Below are 20,858 nucleotides of genomic sequence, written 5' to 3' on the forward strand. Positions count from 1 at the left end.
AGTCTGTCACACGGACCGTGTCTGTGGGATATAAACACGGTGCTCGGCTGCATCCGTGAGCGCGGGTCTGGCCCTTTCGGGAGTTTTATGTTTTTGCACATTTAGTTGCTCTAGAAAGGTTATTTCTCTCCAACTTCAGCTACAGTGTTGGCTAAGTTAGGAGAGGAGAGAAGGGACATATTCGTTTTTTGCGCAGGAAATATTTGCATCGAGGATTTACTTTGCCCGTTTAACCCGAACCTTTACAAAAGAATCTAAAGCTTGACAAAACCGAAAAAATACAATCGATAACGCACAATGGACAGCGCTGCTTCTAAGAAACCTTGCTGTGGTAAGTGCTAACGTTACTGGATTTGTTTGGCAGTAGGAATCTGTGATAAATGAAATGCGCCTTCGGCTTGACCAAAATAATAAATAACCTTGCACTTGAATTATTCTCATCGCACTTCTGCACTTTCTACATGTTCTCTGTCTCTTCAGAAAGAGTTCGCGAATTCTTCACGTCTGCAAAATTCCTCATTTACCTCGGACATGCTCTGTCAACATGGGTGAGAGATTTTTTGCATTAGGATCTTTGTTTGACAGCTCTCGTTCTTCTTTGAATGTAGGCTATCAGTCACAACAACACAAATAGTTTTTATTATAAACATTTGCATTGAATTTTATTGATTATTTATGAATATTTTAGATTACCAAAGACTTAAATTATCCAGGATTTCTTTATTTGTTTGGTTTAAGTTTAGGGAAATTCAGTTTTACCTTTTTTTTTTTCATAAAAAACATTTGTTATTTTAATGTTTATGTGAACTTTAAATAACAAAAAAAATTGTTTTGATATTACTAAGAGATAACATCTACCAAGACAGCAGAGTGACAGTTTGAAGATCATTCATTTTACTCCAAAACACACTTGTGTAATATTCATTATTTTATTATACATTGTCTTATATAAATGTGTTGTTGATTCATATCAGCTAACATAAGCTGGAAAATACTACTGACAGTGACAACTAATTCTTTTGCATGAATCCCAGTGAACTAGTCTTATTTCAATCACAAAATTAGGTTGACTGATGATCATTGTGTCATTATGTTACAGGGGGATCGGATGTGGAATTTTGCTGTGGCTGTGTTTTTGGTGGAGCTGTATGGCAATAGTTTACTCTTGACAGCCGTGTATGGACTGGTGGTTGCGGGGTCCGTCCTCTTACTGGGCGCTATTATTGGTGACTGGGTGGACAAAAACCCCAGACTGAAAGGTAAACATGGCGAAGCCCCAACCACAGAGCATGCAGGATTATTGTGAAACATGACACATTAATTACTCATTAATTATGCCAGTTATTCCAACATTTTTACTGAATGCAACTTGAGTCTGGATTTCTTTCTTAATTTCAGTGGCGCAGACATCTTTGGTTGTCCAGAACAGTGCTGTCATTCTCTGCGGTATCCTTCTGATGGCCGTTTTCCAGTATAAAGAACAGCTTTCTACCATGTATGACGGATGGTTGCTGGTGAGTTTGATTCCTAGCAAAACTCTGACACTATTTATTTATCAGTATTCGCTGAGTAATTAGTTCTGCGAAAGCACACAGAACTAACCCATATTTATGCACAATAAGTCTTCAAGAGGAGAACATTCTTACTGCTGTTCTTTGGCCTCCAGTTTAGTTTGTACTGTTTATATTGTTTCACTCTGACTTGCTGTTTATAATGTGTGAAGAAAAAAAAGTTTATTTTTCATAGTTGGCAAAAATTATAAGAGGATATTCAGAGTAATTTCAAGCTCCTTATCGGTTTCTAACCCATATAGAAGATAATGCTGTCTAAAAAGAGAAAAAGCTCCCCTCTTTATTTTGCATGGCCTCAAGTTAAGTTCATGGAAATGAAACACGACACCTTGGTAACAAAACGATGACATGCTGTCAGCAGAATCCAGGGATGTCACATGAGTAGAAAGCATGTTGCTTGCTCAATATTAGTCCTTTGAGTCTGTTAAAAGACTGGAAAGCTTAACATATACAATAACAAACAAAACCTGCTGTTTGTTCCGGTGTCACTGAGGTCGAGAACCCATATAGCAGACAAAATGTGGCTTGTTCAATTAACCGTTTTTTTGTTCTGGGCTGTTCCTGAAAATTGAGTTTAAACTTTTTGTGGCAGTGTACTAAAACAATTAACAATATATTGGACACAATTACATGTTTTTTGTCATTGCAGACATCATGCTATATTATGGTCATCAGCATTGCTAACATCGCTAACCTAGCCAGCACAGCTATGTCTATCACCATCCAGAGGGACTGGGTTGTGGTTGTAGCTGGAGATGATCGGAGCAATCTGGCAGGTCATGACTTTTAATGTTTCACCTTCTTCAACTTTATTACAGTGGCCCCAAAAAGTATTTGATTTTGGACACTTTTTGACACTAAGCCAAACTAAAAATTATATGAATTTCATATACGTCAGAGTAAACACAGTTGCAGTTCATCACATTAACTAAGGACTTGTTCTACTAAGTAAGTTTAACACTAAAAAAGTGTCCAAATCATTTTGTCTTCATTTTTTTTTACTGATATATCTGTTGTTGTAAAATGTAATAACTTTCAGTTATATCATTTTTAATTTTGTAAATTATTTAGCATTTGTATTTTTTCATTTAATTTAACGGAATGTGGCTTAAGTGTCCAAACTTTTTTTTATCGACCACTATTCTGTCTATAATAATTACTTAGTCGAGGAAACTCATAAAATGCATTACAGCTCTTTCTCCATCAATCGTCTTATCTTCATAGAGTGCTTTCATCAGCTGTCATTTCATATGACTCTCATTATAAACCCATCAATGTACCCAGTGAACCCAGTAACCTCCCAGAAATCCATGAAAGCATAGCTAACACATAGCTTTCTCATTACTGTGGGGGAAAAAAAAAAAACATAAAAAAAAACTATATATATATATATTTAGCAAATGTATATAATATATATTAAGCAGCACAACAGTTTTCAGAATAGAGAATATATCACAGATTCTAACAGTTATTCTCTCTTTTGTTTTCTATATTTCTATTTTGACAGATATGAACGCAACTGTAAGAATAATTGACCAGTTAACCAACATTCTGGCTCCAATGCTTGTGGGCCAGATCATGTCATTCGGTTCCCATTTTATCGGCTGTGGATTTATCTCGGGCTGGAACCTGTTCTCCATGTGCTTGGAGTACTTCCTGCTTTGGAAAGTTTATCAGAAGACTCCAGCACTTGCCTTAAAATCAGGACAGAAGAATACTGATGACCAGGAGCTGAAGCATCTCAACAACATACAAAAAGGTTTGCGATACCACCCAAACTCCTCTGACACTTTTCACTAAAAAAGTACATTGAGTCCCAATACTTTTTTTTTTTTTTTAAGCATTACAAACAAAATCATGTTTTTTTGTAGTGAGAACTTTTAGATACAGACTATTATCTAACATAAGATTAACATGAGAAGAATGCAATATTAATCTGCCTTAAAACTGCAAAAGTGATTTTCAACCTCCCAAACTTTGTGCAGAACCTTGTTACCTATGGATTTTTTCCATTACAAAAATGTAGCATTCCTTAAAATTGTGACAACTAGGAAGTAAACAATTAATTTGATCAATAAGTTACTTAAACTATAGTGTTAACTGCATTTGTTAATTGCACTTTTTGTTTTACTAACTATAAACCTCCATAAAAGGCAAATTATGAAACTTAGGAAACTTTTTATGAAACATTTTCACTTTGTTTTTTCTTCTTTTTTGAAGATTAAGCAACTTTTCACTGATCATTTGCTTTTTTTTAAAGTTTCAAATCCTATTTTGTCCCCTTTGTTGAAAGTGCCTTTCATTGTGCATTTTCGAAATGCTGACCCAAAGAGTAACATATCCAGTCATACCTTTAGCTCTTTACTGAACTTTACTTTTGTGGTTTTCCTATTCACTGTTACAGAGATTGGAAATAGTGAAAGTCCAGTTGAAGCCTCCCAGCTGATGAATGAAACCGCTGAGGTGAAGAAGAAAACCAGTTGCTGCTACCAAATGGCAGAGCCCATCCGTACCTTTAAGGATGGCTGGGTAGCCTACTACAATCAGTCCATCTTCTTTGCCGGGATGTCTCTGGCTTTCCTCTACATGACCGTTCTGGGCTTTGACTGCATCACCACGGGCTACGCGTACACTCAGGGCCTGAACGGCTCTGTGCTCAGTCTCCTCATGGGAGCCTCGGCTATATCTGGAATCTGTGGAACGGTGGGCTTCACCTGGATCAGAAAGAAGTGCGGCCTGATCAGAACCGGCTTCATCGCTGGAGTCGTCCAACTGTCTTGCCTCGTGCTCTGCGTGGCATCTGTCTTTGCTCCTGGCAGCCCTTTCGATCTCAGCGTCTCGCCCTTCGAAGAGGTCTTAAGACATCTGTTTGGAGACAGCGGCTCGCTGCGTGAGAGTCCTACTTTTGTTCCTACAATTGACCCACAGATTCAGACAAATGCCACTGTTTTTGAGGAAGCCCCCCAAGTGGAGTCCTACATGTCTATCAGTCTTCTCTTCGCCGGTGTCATTGCTGCTAGAATTGGTAAGTAAATGAGCAACCAACAGGAAACAATAGAAATAGTTGTATTTAGTCCTTATTTTCCGTTATCTTCTAGAAGAGGAAAGCGATATCCATATCTTTGTATCACCTGAAAGTTGTAAAGCCAACCTTTGAGACTAAATAACAACAAGTCATGTTTGTGATAATTGTGTGCTGGTGCTCTATTTACAATATATGTTTTAATTGTTTCTCTTAAATTGCTTTCAGGTCTTTGGTCCTTTGACTTGACCGTGACCCAACTGATCCAAGAGAATGTGATTGAGTCCGAGAGAGGAGTCATCAATGGTGTCCAGAACTCTATGAACTATCTACTTGATCTCCTGCACTTCATCATGGTCATCCTTGCACCAAATACAGAGGCCTTCGGCCTTCTCGTGATCATCTCAGTTTCCTTCGTTGCAATGGGACATATGATGTATTTCAGGTTTGCCTATAAAACCCTCCGAAGTCGACTCTTCCTGTTCTGTTCGCCCGAGCAGAAGCCAGATCCCAATATTCCCTCACTTTCCAACTCTGTATAACTATTTAAAGAGACCGTAAGCCAATTTCTACTAGTTTCGCATGCTGTGTTCTTCGAGAACGTCGCCAGGAACCCATTCCATCTCTTTTACTAACATGCATGCTTTTGCAGTGCTCGTGCATGAGTAAAAATTATTCTCCATTAGCTAAAATAACAAAGAAGAGACGGAGCTCTCCTTAGCGTAGCTTAGAGATATGCATGTCAAAAAAGCATACATTTTTTTCCCTTATTTTTTGTGTTCATGGTGTTGTAAAAATGCCTGAGAAGTAATTGTTGGAGGAAACACACAAATGGGAACTACTTATGCGAATGCGATATATACCATTCTTTAATAACTCCAAAGCAAAAATGGGCATATTTATTCTACTTTTACATATTTTATATATTGGTTTTTCGACTTTATGGTCGTAGTTAATCTTCAGACTAGGTAAGTGAGTTTTGCAATGTGTTCTACTTAAGATAGAGTAGTTTTGTAATGTTTGCCCCTCAATGCTTTTTACAAGCCATGGTTAAAGTCTCTTTTATAGTTATTTGGAGTGTTCTAGTTATTCATTCAGTTATGCTTATATATTTATATACATGTAGTCAGTATTCTGTATCTCAGCTTCGGTGGTGCTATTATCAAGTCTTCTGGAAAGCAATGCAGACATATATACAGGTTGTACATGTAACCAAAGTGGATTTTTTTTCACCATGTGGAAGTGAGGGAATTGCAACCATTTTCTTGTTAACATTCCGAATATTAGTGGTGTAAAAAAAATTCTTGGAGATTTAGGCCCTGATAGACTCGACCCATTGCAACTAGTTTTTAGCTCTAGATTTCTTTTATTGTTTGATTAGAAAGTGATTTTTAGCACATCATTCTTGTTTTTGCAAAGATTGTTACACAAGCACTTTACGTGATTACACTTTGTCCGTTACGAAATAAGTGCAACGAGACACTTCAGGTTTAAGGTATTTGCACACAATTAATTCACTGCCACCAAAGTTCACAGTCGGGCAGGAATTCTGAAATTTTCTCTTGCAGTTCTGCATCAAAACTGGAAGATTCTCATATTTTCTTCAAAAATAGCATCAAAAATGAGATTTTAGAACTAAAATCTCTAAAACACCCTTGCGATTTTTACAGCCCTTTAAGTGATGCCACACCTCAGTTTTTCCTTCGTGCAAATCATATGCTAATCTAGATGTTCCATAGTACAAAGTTAACATTACAGACCTGCTTTTTTAGGTTTATGAGCCGACGCTTGCCACAAAAGCCACTATCACTCAGGCACCAACATCCTTTTGAAAACCACTTCTGGGTTGACATACAGTTGAGGTATTTTGAAAGTTGTGTAATATTGAGGTTGGACACCAGCAGGGCTCCACCATATGCACAGAAAAGAGAAGGGATTGAGTCCAATGTGGACGGCTGGTTTGAAGTGCAGCTGGTCACAAATGCAGGTGCCAAGTGAAGTCAATGATTTTTGACTTCACTTGTTAAGTAAGCATTTTTAATGTTTCATGAGGCCCTTGTGAACATACTGTCGGTAAACACTTCATTGCGTCAGTGCATATTGTCTGTATTTCTGTGAATTGTGAAGCCTTATTTACATCTGTAAAATATTTTTATATTCTTGTGTTGACTACTATTATTTGAATTCAGTTTTGTCCTATGTAATGCCACACAGATCATCTTACCCTTGACAATTACAAAATGAAACGCTTGCAATAAATTTTACTTTCAAAATCCAGTTGAATGTAATGTAAGAACAAACATAAATGATTCTTTATAGGAGCATATTGATTCTGTTCCTGTTGTGTGGTATACTTGCAATAATTGTGGTTCACACTCCAATGCAGGGGAAATATACAACTCAAGACTTGTACTGAATCTCACTTCAACTGAAATAAACAGATTTGTATCCAAATGCATCATTTGAGTGGTTGAAATGAGTTGGGGGGAGGGATTTTAAGACGTTGACTGTGAACCCGCAAGAGCTGGAGTACATGCAGCAGCAGTTGTACAGGGTCACATTCCTCAGAAGGGTTTGCTGCTTATTTTCTCTAAAAGGCCATTTCAGACTTTATTTGGTTAATGCACTGACTAAAAGCTGAGTTGAGCTTGGCTTGCATGAGAAGCAAAGACAAAGAACGACCTGATTACTTGCCAGAAACAAGCGCAACGCCTCCCATTCTGGGTGGGCAGCAAATCAGGCTGACCTGCCAGTCTAGACCTAAAATTTGTATGCAACTGAGTCAACTTTGTGTTTTTAGGACCAACAGTGAGAAACAACTATCTAGACGGTCAAAAAAAAAAGGCAGGCAGGCAGAATGTACTCAATATTAGTTAAAGCCTGAAGCGAAGTGGGAGCAAAGCTCAACTAAAAATTCGACTTTGCTTGAACTAGAAATCAAGACATGGGGTAAGAGATAAGATATTCTCCTTGGTCTTTCAAAAAGAAATGTGCACGTGTGAAATAACCTGTGTCCTGAGCAATTCATTTTGTACAACATCAGTCCTAAAAAAGTATATCATAACCATGACCTTTGATACAGTTCCTGGAAAGCAGTTCTAAAACATAGGGGGTTGACATTCGTTTACCTTGTCTGTAGTTTACATTAGTACAGAGAAAAACAACAACAACAAGATTGAAGTAACTGAGGTGTTACCAACACATGACCGGCAAACATTTGACAAAAAACACTCATAAACCATTAAACCAGAACAGCCTAAGCACCTTAGACTGGTTGGCATGCATATGCATATATATATATAGAGAGCATATGCATATTGGTTTTTGACCAATATTTGTTGACCAGGAAGTTTTCAAAATCAATACACAAATAGACCAAAATAAATGTTTCACAGCACATTGTTCAAAAAGTCCTTTATAAATTAATGTTAATGAAAATGGGGTGAACATTACACTAACATTCAGAATTACAAAACAGTATTGTCCTTTTTGTTCCAAAGATAATCATTCATCAAATCCCTAGTGGGCTGCTGCAATCCGAATAAACAACTGCTAACCAACCACCATTCTGGGTTTGAAGAAAGTTGGGAAGAATTAAAAAACACATTAACAGGATCATGAATTTGCTTCATCACGGCTTGGAGACGATGAGGCCAGTCATCCAGCTAAAGTCAGTCTTTCTGACCCGTTTCAGTTCCCGCTCTTGCGCTTTAGAAAGCTTCGGCGTCACCTCATCCACTGAGCCCTGGGCTCTGAGATCCTGCTGACTATCACGGGTCTCCATTTCCCCCTCCGAGTCCTCTTCCTCTTTCTCACTGTCCATTTCCTGCTCCGAAGACTCCATTTCCTCTCTGTGGTCATCCCAGCAAAAGCAAAACAATTAAAAATTAATGTGCTTGCAGTACAGATCATCTCAGAAAAAAAGAAGGAAAATAGGCATGTTTAGTGCAGTTAACTTTCAAAGAAAATATATTCATAAATATCAATTGTACATGTAAAGGAAAAACCCGAGGGGATCTTACCGGACTCCAGTGTTGGAGATCAGGAGGGAATTGACAAACATTGAGCACAGGACTGAAGCAGCAGGTAGAACATGAGCTGGTGTGTGTAACAACTAAAACAATAAAATATAAAAAGATCAGAGGACGTAACAAGAACGAAATTCTTAAAATATCCATTTTTCCATTCCCACCACATGGCTTGAAATTAAGGCTGGGTGATATTGAATACTGGTCAAATAAAGTAATATTGTGAATTGTGATTGTTTTGGCCATATATTGATTTTAATATAATATATGTTTGATTTGTAATGGCAAAGCTGAATCAGAAACCAATCTAATATGCTGATTTGGTGGTCAAGAAACAAATTTTCATTCTTAGTTTTGGCTGCTTAAAGGCAGGGTAGGCAGGATTTGTCTAAAAAAACTTTTCCCCCAATTTTTTAAAACTGTCTTTATATACCAATACATAATTCAAATGCAAGTACTCTGAAAAAGAGAGTATAAAAATCGAGTGTCTGTAGTCCTCTAAGGGCTGCAATAAACACAGCTACTTATTCCATTCACTCCCACCCCCTCCCTTCTGGGCTCCTTCCAAAGCCACGCCCCCAAAACACATGAACGCACGATGCTCAGCTGGAGGACGCGTTTACCAGCGCCGAGCAGAGAGGAGCGCAGTGCATAGTGACATGTCAGATTTACATGTATTAAAATGCCTAACTTTATCATTATGAATATAAACAACTAACATGGCTGTTAGTACTCACTATCAAGCTAGCATATTGATTCTGGTAAAGTTTAAAATATATTGAGTTTGATTTGGTAACGAGCTGGTAACTTAAGGCAAAGCTAAAAACAGGTTGCATTGATACACGTTTTCCCATTACCATCAGTTACACTGTGATGAAGGTGAATTTCGTGTAAGATTCATAACACAGTGTTTTTGCATGTAAGAGCTTCCACGATCAAAGCACTGTTGACTCTGATGAGGACTACACTCCAGAGACAAGTAGCGTATCGTCGGCTCAAGGACAGGTCCTTGCCATGTTTGTCTTCGCTGACTGTATATGCAGGTACTGGGAATTTTGACTTCTTTCTCTGCCATAATTGTGATGCTTCCTAGCTTCCGTGCCTCTTCCCCTCCTCGAGTCAAATGGGTGCGCGCATGTGGCCAGTTGCTGTAGCAGCAGGGGTGGTAACAATGGTAGCGAGGGAGAGTGACAGTCGCCCAGCCAACCATTTAATTCGTTCCGAATGGAAATAAGTAGCTGTGTTTATTGCAGCCCTGAGAGGACTACAGACACTCGATTTTAATACTCTCTTTTTCAGAGTACTTACATTTGAATAATGTATTGGTATATAAAGACAGTTTAAACAAATTTGGGGAAAAGTTTTTTAGACAAATCCTGCCTACCCTGCCTTCAATACTTCTGGGGGAACCATGATACATTTTTCTTCATTCAACTCTTTGAAAGGAAAGTTCAAAAGAACAGCATTTATTTAAAATTGATTGTAACATAAAATGTCTTTACCTTCATTTTTTATCAATTTATTTAGAGTCCTTGCTAAATAAAAGACCTAATTTTATACAAAACGGTAAATGTAATAATACATTAGAGCTGTATGATTAATCATTAAAAGATTAATTAAGATAGCAAAATTGCGACAAGTGACTTCATTATTTCATTGAATCATTCATTCAAGAGATTAGTTTAAAATCAGTGATTCATCCATTAATGAAGCAAGTGAAGTATTTATGAGTGAGCCATAGAATCATTCATTCAAATGAATAAAACATTTTGAATAGACTGCAGCAATTAACATTCATTTTGTCAGAACCTCTAGTAAATTACATGTTATTTTGTTTCATTTGTTTAGAATTGTGGGAGAATCATGATCTATTTTAAATTTTGAATATATAAAATTCAAATAGATCATGATTCTCCCACAATAAATATATATATTATATATATATATATATATATATATATATATATATATATATATATGTATAATATTATGACTAGAGAGCCCGCCCTACTTACTTGTTTGATGGAAACTGAGCTCTGTTTCTGTTGGGGTTTGTCAGCCGCTGGATGGGATGGTGTGTTGAGTTTCTGTTGCTGCTGTCTGTGTTTGCCCAGCAGCAGGTAGAATGGAGTTACAGCAATGCTGTCATCAATGACAAGCTGTACCAACGAGACACATGAACTTTGATGAGTCACATTACTTTGGGGGCACTCAAAATAAATCACCATAAGGGTAGTGTAAATAAGAAAAAACTGTACCCGTTTACTTGATGACAACATTCTGTCCTCCTCTGTTGCCATGCTGAAGGTCATTAGATCCTGATAATTTAACAGTTTTAGTAAAATGTCAGGACACAATATGCACAGTATAACACTAAACCACATTTACACTGTACCCACACATTTTTTCATGACTTGCCAGTGATAAAATTTGTTATTTTTAATATATTGTATATATTTATTTACATTTAATAATATTACATCAATTATATTTATTATAATAAAGCAATATTATATTTATTATACATTTAATAATTTGATAATTAAAAATACTTTTCTACGTAACTTAAGTTAAAATAGAAGATTTAGTTAATGTTCAAATATTTTCTAGGTCTTAAAAACAAGATTTAAAAAGCGATGTTTTCCACTGCTGTGTGAACCCTTTATCTAAATATGGAGAAAATAAAATTACACTAACAAACTGTCCTACAGTTATGTTTATACGCGTGTTCAGGCCATTCTGTGATTAGAATAATCTCTGAAGTACCATGTTTTGGGTGAGGAAGTACAGTTGAGATCCGTTGAGCCACTGACATCTTTCGTCACATCCATTCAACAGCTCCTCTCGAGGAACAAAAATGGCACGATGTACCTTCTCCGAACACACTTTCTCATGGGTGAACAGAGGTAACGGCTCGCTGGGTTTGAAAACAAACACTGTACAGAGACCAGAGAACACATTAAAAACAGCTTGTGAATAAGTCTGAATGACTATTATGATACATTAAAGAAAGAAACCAAGATCAATCAATCATAAATACACACTATTGCCAAGGCAAAGTACACACTGTAAAGTTTCAGGAGTGACAACCGCATTAAAATGCAGGAGTGAGTCTCCTAAAATACCGTTCTGTATGTGTACGGAACATGACTCACTCCTGAAACCATGATGATTGACATCGTGGAAAAAATAGCAACTTTCTGGCGTCTCGCGTGTTTGGTAACCGCTATTCTGAGCAAAGAAATATTACCGTGACAAAAGACTCGTTATGTTCAGCAATCTTAAGTAAAGCACAGTCGCGAAGGCAGTGTTGCCATGTCCACTTATTATAAGCGTTGTTACGTGCTAGCATTTTTCTTCCCCTTCTTTTGTTATTGGTTGTTGCGTTTCACCCCTCTGCTGTTGGTTTCTTCCTGTTTTCCGCTCTCTGCTATCTCTAAGTGTGTAGGTGCTGTTATTGTTCGGAGGCAACCAATCATCGGCTGTGGTTCGGCATATAAGGCACTCTGAAGGACTGAAGAGGAGGAGCTTGGAGTGTTTGTTGGCTGGCGCTACTTTTGTACTGACTTTGTGGTGGTTCGCTTACTTGTTCTTGTGTTTGCTTACGCAGAGGATTTTTGTACCTGATCTAATCTGCACCGGTTTGGAGAGAAGAGAAAAGGAAAGTACGTCACGTGACATACATCTTGCATACATGTAGAAACAATGCTGTTAGACACTAGGGAAGGAGCGTGTGCAACTCTGTGTAAGTTTTGTTTTTGGTTAGTTAGTGAAGTTTTAGTTATGGCGTGTTAAACGCTGAAGATTTCTTTATTTCCTGTTCTTTGTTTCCTGACTTATTTCAATAATAATTTTTCAATCATTTAGCTTAAGTTGTATATAGCTGTAAATAAGTTTATTTGTTTGTTTTCTTTATTTTCAATTATAACGTTTGTATGGAAAATAAAGCGAACCACCTGCTTGCAGTAACTTGTTGTCAGTGAGTCATTCGCCCACGATACTCCCCAGAGATCAAAACTAAAGGAAAGTGTTCAAATTATATTATGTACGTCTTCCTCATACCTCTATACCATCAGGGGACGTAACAAGCGTTTTTAGGCTTGTTGTTTAAACTTGCTCATAAAGCGATGGAGTTTACAGAGTTATTAAAGTCAACAGGTGCAGGTCACGATACTTGGCCTTATTTTCAGCATAAAGCATTTGGTTGTATTTCAGTTTATTGTGGGCTTGTTCTTTGCAGTTTTTCTAGCAGGATCTGGCAACACGAATAAGTCGAGGCTAGTACCACTTTCCCAGTGATTTCTTGCAATGCACAAAGATTCAGATTGTTTTATTAAGTCCCATGTCAGCATTCAAGGCTATTTTCATGGCAAAAAAATCTATTACAAAAATACAAATATCATATAAATAAAATAAAAACCAAACAAACAAAGCAAGTAATTTTATACAAGATTTTTAAATGAACATGATAAAAAAAAAAAAAAAACCTTTTAATGCATAATCTTACTAAATAAGTCCTTAAAGGAGAACTCCGGTCAATTTTAACATTGAGCTCAATTTTTAGTAAATTTGGAGTGCTGTCAATACAGAGAACAACGACAAAAATCGGTGTTGCCTACACCGTGTTATCCTATTTTTAAAATTTGCACCCTATTGACTTGAATGGGGCAAGTTTTAAACCTGCTTTTAGCCTCTTAACATCTTTGATGTGTCATTACAAGTGCCCAGCCATGTGAGTGATTCCTTCAGAGTGAACACGAGTGAATCTGACTGCAGTAGATGTGAAAGATATGAATAAAAATGATGTTATATCAGCCAGCGCACATACCTGTATTTAGTTCCTGTTTTCGGTCGAAGTCCAAAGTAGTCGATTGTCGAGTTCACGCGCGTGATCATAGTAACTAAACCTATGCGCTTCAACTCGACAATCGACTACTTTGGACTTCGACCGAAAACAGGAACTAAATACAGGTATGTGCGCTGGCTGATATAACATCATTTTTATTCATATCTTTCACATCTACTGCAGTCAGATTCACTCGTGTTCACTCTGAAGGAATCATCTAACATGGCTGGGCACTTGTAATGAAACATTAAGGATGTTAAGAGGCTAAAAGCAGGTTTAAAACATGCCCCATTCAAGTCAATAGGGTGCAAATTTTAAAAAGAGGATAACACGGTGTAGGCAACACCGATTTTTGTCGTTGTTCTCTGTATTGACAGCACTCCAAATTTACAAAAAATTGAGCTCAATGTTAAAATTGACCGGAGTTCTCCTTTAAGGCGAGACACGGCAGGCAAAAACATCGGGTTTTTTTCACTGGTCAATTTTGAGATTTTGGGATATTTGTCTTCAATAACATGTCTTCTTTCAGACTTGTGAAAAAAAGTCAGAAATACACATTTAGGTCGTTATTTTACTACACTTTGTCTATTTGCGTCTGTAGATTTCTCATACATTCAACAAAAGTTGGCGTTCTAAATCATCCCGCTGCTCCGCGATTGCTGTCTGCTCCCTGTCATCACATATACTGTTAGAAAGCTCTCTTTCTCTCCTGTACAATGCTGTCGGATCCAAATATGGTCATTTCCTTTTTATCAGCAACCAATCGTGAAAGTAAAAGGGCTGAATGCGTAATCTCATTGGCTGATGATAAATCTTTAAAGCCCGTTTTCTCAAAATGACTTTTCTCTCATTCTCCAAGTCCGAAATCTCCACTTCAGTAGCATTTATTTACACCATAATATCACTAGTTACAAGACTGGAAAGTTTGAAGACATTTACAGAGGGATTTGTAAATATATTATTCCTAGCCTGATTTATATAACATTTTATTCCAAAAAACATGGTGAAAATCAATTTAAGGCTATTGACAGTATATTCTGATTTACAGGATAACAAAAGTAGATATCTATAAATCCCTCAGTAATGTAGTGTACTGTAAATTAGTGCATATTTAATTAGTTATAGCCTAATTTGCATATTTAAACATTAAATTACAGAAAACTTGTAATACATTTTTTTCTCATCTTAATGTAGGTAATCAACTGGGAAAGTTTCGTGGTGATATCTGCTAGATAATTTTACCCTATTCACCTGTAGTGTCTTAAGTGAGATAACTTCACAAAAGTTCTACTTGTTCAATGCACAAAGAAGAGAGAAACATTTCTGATCCATGTTAAAATACGTCTAACAACTAGCTGTTCAGTTCGGTTCTGTACACTGCGTATATTTTTTGTATATGCCTTTGTCACTACCTGCATTATTTTGAGAGTTAATCCGTTAGTAGAATGCGGTTGTCATTCCTGTAAATTACTGATCTGTGTGTGTACAGAACAGGATTAAGCACTTAAAGGTGAATTGACCACCGAATTTAGTTGCAGTGTGTACGTAGCCCAAGTGTATTGCTAACCAAACACAAGACGAAGAATGTCAACAAGCAATGACCTTTCAAACACTTACGGTCTGTATGTTTAGACTGGTATGAAAAGGCAGCCACATTTTCTGACAAGGGGTCCGCCTGCAGCTTGGAAACTTCCAAAGATGTGCTCCATTCCACTGTGAGAAAGAGATTTGACTGAGTTTGGCTGAACAAGTCTAGTAAGACAGAGGTTCACCCCGAAAATCGAATTCCTGGCATTATTACTTATTATTTACATGTTGTTTCAAACCTGTATACCATTTTTTTTATGTTTATAGTAACCAAGGGCTATCAATATCCTAAATGGACCAAAAAGCCCATGAAAGTGCCATAAAAGCAGTTCATATGACAGATTCAAAATGGAGCTTGACCATTTTACAATAAAAAGCCATTATATATAAAAAAAGAAAAAGAGATGCTTTAAAATGTCTCTGTCTTGCAAAAAAAAAAAAGTCTACAGACTGTTTTGAACAACTTGAGGGCGAGTACATAAAGGCAATGTTCATTTTTGGTTGAACTATCCCTTTAAGCTGGCTTGTTCAACCGATGCCTCAGCAAAATTTCAAAAGCAACTGGACCAACATTAATGACCACTTACATGCACAAGTGAGGAGATTCCAGCAGCAGAGAAGGTTCTTGGTGGTGGTGCCAAGCAGGTATTTGGAGCAGCTTAATCGGCCGAAACAAAGGTCCCTGGTGGATCAAAGTAGCTGCCATTAGTCGTTTCACCAATTCAAAGACCACCGTGATCAGAAAGGCTCATGTCACTTGCATATTTCATCAGATTAGTCTCAGTGCACGATAATCAGTTGCCTTACTGTTAATCAGAAACTGTAATACGACAGGAACAAACAGTATCAAAAACCTTAATAAACATGACTGACTTTTTACAATTATCTCTAAATCTACAAATCAAATATTCACTTTTTTTGTGGGATAATAAAGAACAAACATGGTGCAAAGCTGCCCACGACAGCTCAACAAATCAGTGTGATAGGATTTGAAATACTGTACAAAGCCGATTTAGCACTCGCTGACATTCCGAATTATTACAGCTATATATTCACCTTCTACTGTTCATGTTTTTCGAGCAATTACAAAAGAGCACAAACTCAAATGAGTCTGATTAGTGAACCAGTCAATTAAAACAGTTTTGTGAACTGGATCAACCAGTTCACTGGAAAAATCTGACTTGAACAATTCGTTCACAAAAGAGACATTGCTACTTTTCTTATCAAAGTCAATAACTGCTTTACATATCAATCTTTTCATCTCACAAAGCTATTGATATGCAATAGTGCATACAAATCTTTTTTATAGTGCTTTCACTAGCCTTGTTTCCATCACAGATATGCAAAACTTTTGCGCTATTTTCTAAATGTCAATAAAAAAACTATTGTGAAATGACGGCGTATCCATTAACCGATGTTATGTGAGTGACTAAACGTTTTTTTCCTTCTCACGATAAGTCATTCCAAAAAACATAGCAAAGAATGTTGGTAGGTTTAGTATGAATTTCGCAGCAACTGCTGCACTAGCCATTACTTTTTATAAAAAGAGACATATGAGCGTTATCCAAGCATTAGCGGCCACGTATGAGGCGTTTCTGGGTGTTTCTCCCTCCTATCTGCTTCGAAGTCTGGACAAATTGAGGCATTTCTTTGTTTTAAATCCAGTATTCCCATAATTCTTTTGTCCTTTGAGTTTAAAAAAGAACTCTGTCTCGTCTTCTGTCCAAACATACCGCCTCATCTTTAAAGAATAATTTACTTTTACGTACGCCAGGTGACCTTGCGAAGCATTCATCTTACGAAAAGCCTGATACCTCATACAGGTGTAAAAACATTTTTTTTAATATGTATATATGGGTGGTTTTTGCTAAATTGAAGCGTTTCTATTTGGCGTATTTTCAATTCACAATTTGCGCAATTTGAAGGGTAATGGAAACACAGCTCAGCTACTGTCATTGCATGGAAAAGTAACTAACGCATTCTGTTTGCATTTCACAAAGAAACTTGGACCATCATAATGTTGAATAAATTACAGATTTTTCATATTTGGGTGAACACTTCAAGACCAATTTACTTGTATTGTCACGATCTATTGTACTGTTCGATACAATAGCTAAAAAAAAAAAAAAATCTATATTCAATAGATTTTTGAAACCACAAGGAAAAATTGACACAACATTAAAGAGATAGTTCACGCAAAAATGAAAATGATCTCATCATTTACTCGTCATCCCAGACGTATATGACTTTCTTTAGATAAACACAAACCAAGATTTTTAGGGAAATAATACATCTCTGTGAGTCAAACAAGCAGAACCAATTCAACGGCATTATATGGACTCAGATGGATTATTTGCCTAAAAAACTTTGTATGCTTTTATCTGAAGAAAGATATTCATATGTCGAGGATGGCATAAGGGTAAATGATGAGAGAATTGTCACTTTTGGGTGAACCATCCCTTTAAAGGTCCCATGACATGAAATTTTCACTTTTTGAGGTTTTTTAACATTAATATGAGTTCCCCTAGCCTGTATATTAGGGGTGGTTAATCTGTCTGATTTCCCGATTCGATTCGATTACGATTATTAAAGTCCCGATTCGATTACAGTCGATTTTCGATTATTAACGATTCTCGATTATTGATTTTCCATTTCACAACAGTAAATTCACTACAGTAAAAATCACAACAATAACAAATTATAACAAACTTCAACATATTCTGAATCTCTATTAACATAAAATACGGATGTCCACGCATCACATGTTACAGCTATCCTACCCGCTTTCTTCAGTGATTCCATGACTTCGGTTTTGGTCTTGTTGTAGAGTGTGGGGATCGCTGTGTCTGTAAAATATCTCTGAGATGGGACGTTGTATCTCGGCTCCAAAGTGTGCAACATAGCGCGAAAGCCCTGGTTCTCAACGACTGGATGCAAATCCTTGGCAATAAAAGTTGCTATTGATTATGTAATGCGCTTTGCCCTTTCCGAGCCGGGTGGAAACTTTGACAATATTGTTTCCACGCTTCAGAGTTCCGTCTTTTGCGTTCCGTCAATATTACGTTATTATCGATTTTCAAAAAAAAAAAATGTTTTTTGTTTGTTTGTTTGTTTTTTTGAAAATCGATTTTTGGCATTTGTGAATCGATTCAGAATCGTCCACGTCCGCATCGCGATGCATCTAAGAATCGATTTTTTCCCCACCCCTACTGTATATGGTCCCCAAATTTCTAGAAATTTCGATCGGTGTAAATCAAGCTTTTGCTATCTTTCTCTGCCTTTGAAAAATTGGAAGCTCAATCGGGCTGATCTTGAATCTCCTCCGTATGACGTCATACGGAGGAAATGTTACCTCCCCTTTCTCTGCTTTGCCCGCCCAGAGAATATTTCCCGTCCATGAGAAAATGAGTTAGGAAGTAGGAACGCGTGCGCGCGATTTTAGTTTGTCCACGGGAGATATCATGGCTTTTGAGCGAGCGAAGCATAATAATTGCTCAATAATTGGATGTAGGCCTACAAATGAACACCAAAACCTTTTTTTAGTTCCTTCATCAGAACCAGTGGATTCATTTAATTTTCTCTGGAAATGCGCCGACACAACTCCCCAAAGTTTTGCATGTCTGCGGCATACATTTCACCGACGACTGTTTCCTCAACTTGGGTCAATACAGAGCTGGCCTCGACGAACGTCTGAAAATAAATCGATCGAGCCGAGCAACAATTTCTGATGTGTAATTGTTCAAGTTCAGACAGGTAATCTTTCTCTCAAAAGCCTCAGTTAGTCAAGCCAGTGACTAAAATATCAACTTCACATCGTTTCTTTTAGTAGGATGAAAATAATCGTATTTAAATTGTGAATAAATTATATACAGAAAGCGATCAAAGAACAATCTTTGTAGGAATCGCGCACGCGCGTTTCTACTTCCTAGCTCATTTTCTCATGGACACAGCGCGATCGAGTTTATCTGGACACTTGCCAAACTCGCTATGAAATCAATGACGCACGTTACACTGCACATGATCGCTCTCCGTATTTACATCACCGTGTTTGCATTGGTGAAAGCAGAGAGAGTGCAGAAACTGTGTTCCAATGATAAGATCTTCATTCTCGCGATCAACAACAGACTCATCTGCTTGCGCAATGCTCATCACGGCAACATTTTATGTGATGGGAATAGATCTAAATACTTTAAAAACTTCTGACGATTTGTTAATCTCGATAGCTGTAATAGTAAAAACGTATAATAACTGCAGTAAAAGTATTCGAGAGAGTTTCACATGTAATAAGTAGCTATTTCATATGCAAGCATGTCAGCCAATCACAGCAGTGGCCGGTTACACCGAAGTCTCACACAGACACGCCCCTTCAAACAGAACGTTCAAATCAGAGGCTAAAATTGGGCTAGGAAAAATGCCTTTTATTTCTAAATTATGACTATTTTTTATCTAAAAAACATACTAACATTATAAGGGCAACCCAGGAAACATTATGAAATAATATAATAACCCCATGTCATGGGACCTTTAAGGGTATAAATCTTTACTTTTGTAACAAAGTATTTTCTCATCAACTGAAATCATGTTGTCTGAGATTTGGCCAGCCTGATAGCCCTGTTAATAAAAAGTAATAATAAAAAAATATTTATAAAAATGAGACGCTTCGCTCTGAAACACGCAGAGCAATATACTTATTTAATTCAAATGCACACTGCGATGTGTCTATTCGCTGTCAGAGAGAAGAGAGCAAGAAAGCACATCTTGTATCGATGCATCGATACTGTGGAAAATTAGAATTAAATTTTTTTTCAAATGTTAGTATAGAAAATGTATATTTTTGACAACACTACAATTTACAGCTTCTGTTATGCAGGGAGGTAAGGAAGAACTGAGAACAGTTGACGACAAAGAATGTCATGCACTTTTGCACTTTCGATCACGACGTACCATAGCGGCACCTAATGAACTTCCTTTTTTTTTTCAAAAACAACGACAGAGTGAAACTGTCCCTGGTGACCCTGCAGAAGTTGGCTTGCACCCAACTCCTTAAGCAGGACTGAATCCCCTTGTCTGTCAGGCCAGAAAAACTTCATTGGTAAGTTACTACCATTCAAACTCTCCGGACAGCCTGAAAAGAGCTCAGTGAATGCAACTCACTGCTCTGTATGGGATACACCTCTAAAGGATGTCGGTTTTAAATAAGAAAACAGAAATCCATTCAAAGCACATCAGAAAGAGTTTAGATTGGCTGATTTGAAGACCTTATTTGTCCAGGTGGTTGGCACAGGGTGGTGAGCAGCTCCCAGGTGTCCGGGCTCCATACGGTGACCACTTCTTGGAAGCTCACCGCCAGGAGAGAGCTATCGGCCGAGAAAGTGCAGTTGGTCGGCTTTAAGTTATGGTAGCTTCCCACAAAATCACATGACCAGAAGTTCTGGTCCTCTAAAACACAAATGGAAATGTTGCGGTGAGACAGGTATGTCTGGATTCAGACTCATGATCTTTTGTGTTGGACTTCTCAAACCAACATTAACACCTTTGCAAACGTCTGGAGGGTTTGACTCACGTTGAGTGTCTGCGTCAGCACCCTGACACCATGCTTTGAACTGGCTGTCTTCTGCTGTGGTCACCAGCATGGTGGTCTCCTCAGAAGAGCTGAAGCACATGGAAATAATCCGATCCGTGTGGGCGGCAGAGATGCTAGTGTTCAGTACGAAGCTAATGGGTCAGAACAATACACAATTACAGTCCAGAAATAAAGTCTGTTTAGAAATAGGAAAATTTCTACACTACCGTTCGAAAGTCAG

The 20,858-nt window shown here is 37.4% G+C and overlaps 2 protein-coding genes across 2 annotated transcripts in view; one reads left to right on the forward strand and one right to left on the reverse strand.

The window, feature by feature from the left end:
- slc40a1 (solute carrier family 40 member 1) lies at window positions 1-7,051 on the forward strand. The gene is made up of 8 exons (XM_079619287.1): window positions 1-331; window positions 481-548; window positions 1,100-1,259; window positions 1,399-1,514; window positions 2,221-2,347; window positions 3,079-3,330; window positions 3,976-4,596; window positions 4,822-7,051. The coding sequence occupies exons 1-8, from the start codon at window positions 298-300 to the stop codon at window positions 5,133-5,135; spliced, it is 1,692 nt and encodes a 563-aa protein (XP_079475413.1). The 5' UTR covers window positions 1-297; the 3' UTR covers window positions 5,136-7,051.
- Window positions 7,029-20,858, reverse strand: part of wdr75 (WD repeat domain 75) — a 27,480-nt gene continuing 13,650 nt past the window's right edge. The window contains exons 14-22 of the mRNA XM_079619284.1: window positions 20,618-20,769; window positions 20,313-20,493; window positions 15,642-15,736; window positions 15,085-15,180; window positions 11,388-11,557; window positions 10,880-10,939; window positions 10,637-10,780; window positions 8,616-8,707; window positions 7,029-8,444 (exon numbers count right to left, since the gene is read on the reverse strand). Of these exons, the coding sequence (XP_079475410.1) occupies window positions 8,225-8,444; window positions 8,616-8,707; window positions 10,637-10,780; window positions 10,880-10,939; window positions 11,388-11,557; window positions 15,085-15,180; window positions 15,642-15,736; window positions 20,313-20,493; window positions 20,618-20,769 (1,210 nt within the window). The 3' untranslated portion in view covers window positions 7,029-8,224. The remainder of the gene's footprint in view (window positions 8,445-8,615; window positions 8,708-10,636; window positions 10,781-10,879; window positions 10,940-11,387; window positions 11,558-15,084; window positions 15,181-15,641; window positions 15,737-20,312; window positions 20,494-20,617; window positions 20,770-20,858) is intronic.

This window comes from Phoxinus phoxinus (genome assembly GCF_949152265.1).
Source record: "Phoxinus phoxinus genome assembly, chromosome: 7".
NCBI classification, from domain to species: Eukaryota; Metazoa; Chordata; class Actinopteri; order Cypriniformes; family Leuciscidae; genus Phoxinus; species Phoxinus phoxinus.

Excerpts from the sequence above, each read along its gene's own strand:
- slc40a1 (XM_079619287.1), top strand. The coding sequence starts at position 298 with ATGGACAGCGCTGCTTCTAAGAAACCTTGCTGTG. Across the intron at positions 1,260-1,398 it reads CAAAAACCCCAGACTGAAAG|TGGCGCAGACATCTTTGGTT; the intron begins GTAAACATGGCG and ends TCTTAATTTCAG. Across the intron at positions 2,348-3,078 it reads TGATCGGAGCAATCTGGCAG|ATATGAACGCAACTGTAAGA; the intron begins GTCATGACTTTT and ends CTATTTTGACAG.